Genomic DNA, 8,733 nt, shown 5'->3' with positions numbered 1-8,733 from the left:
TTCAAAGTAGATCTGTTGACCAGGAAAAGAGAGAGGATAGCTAAGGACAAGAATATTAAAAAAAAAATGAATTTGTGTCCATTTTAATGGGTATTTATAAGATTGATAACTGTTTTTGTGAAAGTTTACATGAATACTGTTGGCACGCATTTGAAGAAAAATATTCATATTTGCCCTAGATTAAATCTGGGGTCTATAGATATACTGTATGTGTACATAAATTGGTGTATTCAAAATTTAGCGCAATCACTGGGTATGGAGTTGTTGATGAAATCATGAATTAGCGCTATACATGTCTGTGCCATATATAAATGATTTCTTATAGTGGTATTCATGAATTAGCACATCATTGTCTGCGCCAAAGTTGCTAAAATATGAAGCCTGTTTTTTAAGTACACATACACTATAAGCATTAACATATTATGATAACATCTGGTAATAACTAGTCTTTCTGGTAAACCATAACTATGAAATGAAATTTTCAGTGCAATTATGATTCTTTTTTAATAAAACACATGTAATGATTGCATAATACTGAAATATATTTCATTTCCTAGATTTTAGAGTATTCTCACTTCAAGAGTCTTGATAATGCTATATAAATATTTAACTTCTATGTCAGTGGAAAATATATGATAAAATTATAATTAGTATGTTCAGAAGTAGCAGACAATGTTTGCTTTTTAAAATTTCTTTACCACATCAGAAATGTTTACTATTGTTTGCCTTGTTTTGGTTTGCATTCATGATTAAGAAATAGGTGTTTCTGGCTGAAGTAAGCAAAGCACCTGCCACACTTCTGCAGGGGAGGTAATCGGCTCTCACTGGACGACTTGGCTAAAGTCAGATATTTCTTTATAGATGTAGGTATAGTATCCATGGAGGTAAAGTCTAGTCTGTGACATAAAATGCTCTCCACACACAGTTTAAACAAAGGCATCAGTTTTACTTGATGTGCTGAATAGTATGGCTTCCAATTGTGTAGAAGATCTGTTTTTGCTTTTTGATCAAGAAGTGCCCCAAAAATAGCATCCAAACCTAATATACAGACTTCTTGTGGAGGTGAAAGAATGGGATTTTTTGACAATTTCAATACTTCCAAATTTTCCAACTCCAAAAGTTCTGTTGGCAAATATCTTATTTGATTTTGTTCCAAGTTTAAAATCCTGAGTGATGCTATTAAGAAAACTGTCAAAGGAATATCTTCAATTTCATTGTTTGATAGATCAAGAATTTTTAAATTTGTCAACTCTGCCAGTTGGCAAGATATAAATTTTACTCTGTTGTTACTGAAGTCCAGATGAACAAGATTTCTAAATTTTCCTAGTGATCCTGATATGTACGTTAAGTTAGTCTGGTGGAGGGAAATTTTCTGGACAAGATTAGCATCTGGACATTCATGACACAGTTTTTCAATTTCGGATATACTAAGTTGTCCTAAGTCAAGTGTTGTGCCCTTCACGGTTATAATAGTTTCCTTAAATCTGTCTTTCACACGACGAATGAGACTTTGGCTTGATGGTGCTGCAGAAACTGTTTCTTTTCTCTTGAGCGATTGTAGTAATTTGAAACATGGAGTATCGGAGTCTTCTGCAATAGATTAATAAACAATATAAATTGGAAATAAACAGGACAGCATTTTACAAAAGAACTTATGACTAAGTCTTAAATTTTCAATAGTTCTAAAATCTCACCAATTTTGTGAGATTACACTTAATTATCATTAAGTGAAGTATTCCTATCAATAATATAATAACATTAAAATTGTGAAATATGAAGATAACAGTAATCAAGATCATTATTAAGAAACAATGCAAATTTGGGGCGGAGCAAAAATGGACCGCTAAACATCACCGGTGGGTTCAGAGGCCATGGAGGAGTATTCATCTCCGTGTGCTCCTTGTCATGATTGGAAAAACGGAAAATGCAATTAAATCCTCCTAAAAATGAAATTAATTACAAAATAGGTGATATCACCTATTCAAATCAAATGGGTGACATCACCAATTTGAATAGGTGATATCACCAATTGGAATATGTGATATCACCTATTCATTTTGAAAAGGTGACATCACCTATATATTCATTTTAAATAGGGGATATCACTTACTTGAATAGGTGATATCACCTATTCAAACTATGTATGAAATAACAACTGCTCCCAAGACTAAACATGTACTGCATATATACAGGAAGTAAATAACAGAGAGAAAGTATTGATAAATATAGCAAAACTGACAGTGAGTAAAATATATATAACTTCACAGGGATAGATAAGATATGGTGTTTTAAATTTTGTCTAACACAGGGGAAAAGGATTTGCTTAGGGTCAATCGAAGTCTATTTTTTTCATATGTATTTTTAGTTGTTCTATGGACCTTTTTTTGCATACTTATAACTTATGTCCCCCTCCGTTTGCTGTCTTTATGCCCAAAAATCTGATCTTACAGTGAATCTTCAGTTTATTCAATCAATGCAATGCAGAAATAGTTGAGAATGTGGCTTAAATAAAGTTCAAAAAGTCCAGAGAAACTTTTATAATCTTTTTTAAAAAAGTTTGTTTATTGAATACGAGTAACGAAGTCATGTTGAATCAATGCCAAGAAAATAAGATTGCACTTTTTAAAAAATTTCATCCTTTGCATTGAAGTCAATATCCTCAATTTTGAATCAATGCTAATTGCTAAGAAAATAAAATTGCTCTTTTAAAATGTCATCCTATACTTTGCATTGAAGCTAGATTGTCCTGAAGAAGGGACCATTCATTTATTTAATGTTGTAAGAAATGCAAATTGGTGATATCACCAATTCAGATTGGTGATATCCAGTAGGTGATATTGCTAAACAGCTTAAATGGCAATAAATCCAAAATGGCACCTCATATGGTGGTGAGTTTTACTTTCAATTAGTTGATTTTCTGTGAATTGTATCGGCCTTTTGGTGTGTTGTCGTTCTTTGACTTATCCAGAACCCACATATCGAATACCTTAATTGTGTCATTCATTAAGAATACATGAGATGAAAACAAATTAAAGCACTCATTACAAGCAATACATTTACAAAATATCAGATCCCTGCCTAACTTACGGTATTCTACACATTGATACTGCTGTTAGTGACAGTAATAAAAATAAATTTATTTTAAAGCTTTTAAAAAAGAATGTTTGCAATACCGCATCGCCATACTTCTCTTTTGCACAATATTAGTAAAGAATAACCTTTACGAGTATTTTTAACAGCTGTTTATATAAGATGAATACAAATCACACAACATTTTTGAAGGATGAATAATGTTTAGAGAGACAATCGTATTTTTTCGAGCTCAATGGTTGATATGGAAAGCTTCCAAAATGTAGTTCCTGATTGTAATTTACCAAAAGGAAACTAACATTGTCATTGTCATTCATAAAGTGCATTTAAGTTTCAAATTATATTATTTGCTTGGTATATTAAAAATTTTTAACCCACCTATTGTAACATGATTAGTTTTTCACAATTTAATCGATATCAAAGCTTTAAATCACAATTAACAGAGTCAGAGCTCACCTGAGTCCGATGACATTGTTGTCACGGATGTTTTCATACGGAGCGCTGTAGCAATAAAAAATATAATAATTATGTAGGCGGCTCCTGACGGTTAGCTCTCATTTGACATTTGACGAACACTGTAAGGGCCGATGACACAAGGAAACTTATTTTCAAAACAACTCAATATGTATGATTACAAAAATAAAATTAATAAAACTTTCATTTTTAGCTCACCTGTGCTGAAAGCTCAATTGAACTTTTCTGATCACCCGTTGTCCGTCCGTCCGTCTGTAAACTTTTCATATTTTCAACTTCTTCTCAAGAACCACTGGACCAATTTTAACCAAAGTTGGGACAAAGCATCCTTGAGTAAAGGGGAAATGAAATTGTCAAAATAAAGGGCTAAGCCCCCTTCCAAGGGGAGATAATCAAGAAAAGATAAAAATAGGGTGGGGTCATTAAAAAGTCTTAAGAACCGCAGGGCCAGAAAAACTGAAACTTAAGTGGAATCTTCATGAGGTAGTATAGATTCTAAATTGTTCAAATCATGGCCCCCTGGGGTATGGCATCTTCCTGACGTAGCATTACTTTTCAAATCATGGCCTCCAGGGGTAGGGTGGGGCAACATTAGGGAATCAAAGTTTTACATTTAAATATATAGGAAAAATCTTTAAGAATCTTTTTTTCAAGATCCACTGGATCAGAAAGATGAAACGTAGGTGAAATTTTCCTGAGGTAGTGTAAACTGTGAATTTATTCATATTTCAGAATTTATAGGAAAAGATTTTAATACCTTCTCTGAAGAACAGCAAAGCCATGATTAGTCATATTTATATTGAAGCATCCTCTGGTAGTGTAGATTCAATTTATTCATACACTGTATCGTGACCCCTGTATATAAGGATGTGGCCGCAGAATCAAAATTTTACGTAGGAATATTTTCGTATATAGGGGACAAATCTGATGAAGAACAACAGTACCAAAGTGACTCAAGTGAGCGTTTTGGCCCATGGACCTCTTGTTCATTTTAAAAGTTTTTAAATTGTCATATCAAAGTGACAAAAAATTGAATAGATTTATAAGGGCAATGTGACAGATACTGACTTGCCAAGTAGGCTTTGTTATGTCCACAGGGGCTCGTCACGATCATTTTTTCTTCTTTCTTTTTGATCACCCCTACACTATAAACTACACCAGAGAGAAATCAAGACACTGAATTTTCGCTACACCACATTTTCTTTTGTCTAGTTTTAATTTTTCTCAAATGTGACATTTCATATTCTAGGCATCAATCGATCGGGGAATGATCGTAGTTTTAAAAGTTTTAAGGTTTCCGTTGAGTACAGTTCACGAGTATTTTTAAAAACTACGATCATTGAAAGAAGACAAATTGATTGTAAAGAGCCCCTGTACGTGTTGTGTCCTCTTGATACACCTACCACACTTGGATTTTTCAACCTCGGTATAACAACTGATCCTTTATTTTTAGCTTTTAATGACCTCATAATCAAAGATTCAGGGGCATATAGTGTTTGCTCTGTCTGTCCGTCTGTTTGTCCGCAAAACATTAACCTTGCCCATAACTTTTGAACAATTAGTGCTAGGGCTTTCATATTTCACACGTGTATTCTTTTTGGCAAGGCCTTCCATTTGATATTGATCAACAATTTTGACATTGACCTTGGAGTTCGACCCCATTTTGAAAAACTTTAACCTTGGCCATGACTTTTGAACGGTTGGTGATGGGATGTTCATATTTCAGAGATACATTTCTTGTGACAAGAACTTGTTTTTGATCCCAAGAATTTTGACCCTTTGACTTTGACCTTTAGTTTGACCTACTTTTGACCTACCTTGGCCATAACTTTTTAATGGTTGGTGCTAGGGTTTTGTTTCACAGGTGTATTCCTTTTGACAAGACCTTTCCTTAGGTACTAATAATTTTGAACCTTTGACATTTACCTTAAAGTTTGATCTACTTTTGAAAAACTTTAACCTTCACCAGGAGCCGCCATGGCATCAATGTTTCACAAACACATCTTGTTACTTTAGTTTGATTGGATTTATGGATTTGATCTCTTAATTTTTTTTCTCTAAGACACAGTCTTGATGAGTAGACTTCTGCATTTATAAATGTACTTTTAATCTTGACACTTTGCTGAGGTCTCAAGTGATATACCTGTATGCAGTGCTCGAGATGCGAGTGTCATTTTATCCAAATGCATTTTTTTTCAAAAATGCCGAAAAGAATAACAAGGGTGTTGGGAATCATTGTTGGGGCAAGAAATTGTTTGTAAAAATAGGTCATTTATTGTTCCTTTGTCACCCATGCCTGACTTACCTGACAAAAGGACCAATTCAGGGTAAATATAACATAATATATATATATATATATATATATATATATATATATATATATATATATATATATATATATATATATATATATATATATATATATATATATATATATATATATATATATATATATATATATATTTTAAATGCTTCAGTTAGGCACTTGAACAATATAATTCTCTAAAAGACACATCTGTGCACTTGAAAAAAAAATATCCTCAAATCTTGTTTCGTTAACTTTTCCCAAAAATTTCGATATACCAGAGGTCATAAGGCAATGTTTAGGAAGTTAATGCTTAAACAGGAATCACTATTTTTAAATAAACCTGAATTTAAGCCATTTTTTGTTTTCTGAGTTGAATATAGAACGGCATAACACTATTTTTGAAGTTTGGCACAAATCTGGTATTTATAAAAACTTCGGGGAAAATATCGTTACGGAAGTTTATCGTTACGGAAGTTTATTTCTAGCAAAAAAAAGTACAAAGTACGTTGAAAATTTCTGAAATAGATTTAATCAACGTTTGTTTTAATTAAATAATATGGTAATCAAAAGTATTAAGTATTTCACTTCGTAAATAATAATACTTTTTTTTTTTTTTTTACTTTAAATGCAAAAACATTCCCGAATTACCGTTAGGTGATTACACAAATCTCATACATAACAACTGTCTTCATTTCAATATGAACTGGTCAAAACAAAAGTACAAAAGTTACATGTAGATACTTTGCAGTCTGTGAAAATTAGTTTTTAAAGATTTCATACTATCAGAAAATCACATTTTCAATACTTTCATTTGACTACACCTTAGTTTGATTTGACTACATCTTATTCATAGTCGGTGTCTGACAGTATGTGAAGAATTACGAATGGGGAGCGGATCTAAAAAGATGTACAATCCTGGGTCCTCTACTTTTCATCCTGTAAACCACAATCCGTGATCAGACTGGTTGAATTTGTGGGAAATCTTATTCATTTATGTGCTTCTTAAATCCTCCATCCACCTCCTGTTTTATTCTCTTGTATCAGTGTTCTATGAGAGGATAATCTGTTAGTCTCTGCATAATCTGTTAGACATTCTCCTTTCTGAGAGTAGAGATACACCATTTCAATAAGCTCTCCATAGAGAAACACCATTTTAATAAGCTCTCCATAGAGAATCCTTGACTGGAAAAAAAATAATGTATTTTTTTAAAAAAGCTTTGCAATATAAGCTTAATAGAATTCTTTTTCTTCTGTAAAATAAATAGATTAAAAAAATAGAAAAGTTCTTGCAATTTTCTTGTGAGAAAGCTGAAACTAAAATATCATGATTATCAAAGCTTAGTTTCCCCAGCATCTACTACGTATCTGTTCAGAGATATGAAGTATCAGTCACTGCAGAACGCGACCAATTGAAATTCCACCTGACCACTATTTAAAGGAACTCCTGGCAATAAGAGTCTTTGCAGGCTTTTAAAAAAGGTAACGTAATGTTGTCTCAATTCAAGTTATTCACCTGTTTATTGAGTTTTGCATCATAACTGAATATTTCAAATAAGCTTCATTTTTGCACTGTCAAACAGAGGAAATAGGTATCAGAACCCTTAAATATTCAGTTTAAGGCTGCTTTGCAATATTTAATTGTTTTTTCTCTTATTACATTCTTAATATCGCTTTGGTTACCATTTAGTACGTCAGAATTCTAAGGTGTTCAAACCTTGATCATTTACTTACAATGCACTCAATATAAATTTTACATGTAGATTTTTAAAATCACTGACTGCATGAGGTAAAAAAGGAAGGGGGATACGTATGATTAAATTTACCGAGATTCTGATATTTACTAACTTAACCTTGGTCCATTTCTGTTTTGAACACCAGGATGTTTTAGTATTAAAACATAAAAGTATTTGTGTCATATAAAACAAGAAATTATGCATGTTTCATAAAAAGCTCTAAGATAAAATATAATTGCATAAAAGGCAGAGTATGATCTGAGTAATTAATATTAGGTCACTGTGATTAAAGGTTCATAGAAATATATTAAGAAAAAAAAACTGAGAATACCACTTTATTTCTTGTAAAAGCATGTATCACATTATTCCAGATTGCATTATACCAATTCATTGACTACAGTATGGATTTTGTAAGATATGTTATGAAGCTCCGGAACGACTTTACTTTACCGGTCCCCAGAAAAACGCGCTAAAATATAGTGTCGCCGTAGGCGACTTCAGTATATACGAGATCGCGTGAGCGATCGAAAAAAAAATTAAAGATATGAGGTTTTTAGCCTTTTTGACCCCAAAATCGAATTCTACGGTTAAAAGTTTAGTTTAAAACTTCGTTTTTAAACGAAGTTTTTAACCTCGTTCTCTGAAAAAAGTAATAAATATTGTTTATTCAGTGAAAAGGAGACAAAAATAATTGTGAACGAAGCACCATGCTAGACTAACCCGGCCATGTGCGAGGACTAACCCTAATCTCTCGGATGGATGCGAGACTAACCCTAATCAGTCGAAAACTTATGCAAGGACTAACCCTAATCTTTCAGGTGGGTGCAAGACGAACCCTAACCAGTCGAAAAATGTACAAAACCAACCCTAATCAGTTGAGTGACGTAAATCTTACGCCATAGTGCAATGAGCACGCGGATCTTGCGGATCTGGGGACCGGTAAAGTAAAGTCTACCCGAAGCTCCTCATAAGAACATTCAGAATGTTGGTCGGACATAAGAAATTTTGAGATTATATCATAACTTCTTATTTCCATGCAAAAGGACTTAATACGAACATTTTTGAGGACTCCTAGCATATTTTAGGCAAACATGGCAGTGTTTATATGAATTTTTAAAACATCAGATC

General features: G+C 32.7%; 1 protein-coding gene across 1 annotated transcript; it reads right to left on the bottom strand.

The window, feature by feature from the left end:
* Positions 1-535: 535 nt before the first annotated feature.
* Positions 536-7,024, bottom strand: LOC133201622 (leucine-rich repeat protein lrrA-like). Its single transcript, XM_061337412.1, has 2 exons — positions 6,892-7,024; positions 536-1,590 (listed from the first exon to the last, which is right to left on the bottom strand). The coding sequence occupies exons 1-2, from the start codon at positions 7,022-7,024 to the stop codon at positions 716-718; spliced, it is 1,008 nt and encodes a 335-aa protein (XP_061193396.1). The 3' UTR covers positions 536-715.
* Positions 7,025-8,733: the final 1,709 nt, after the last annotated feature.

The sequence above is a fragment of the Saccostrea echinata genome, unplaced genomic scaffold, assembly GCF_033153115.1.
Source record: "Saccostrea echinata isolate AGI-Se365-2 ecotype Australia unplaced genomic scaffold, CSIRO_AGI_Sech_v1 ptg000045l, whole genome shotgun sequence".
Classification (NCBI taxonomy): domain Eukaryota; kingdom Metazoa; phylum Mollusca; class Bivalvia; order Ostreida; family Ostreidae; genus Saccostrea; species Saccostrea echinata.
This window is presented reverse-complemented; position numbering and strand designations above follow the sequence as displayed.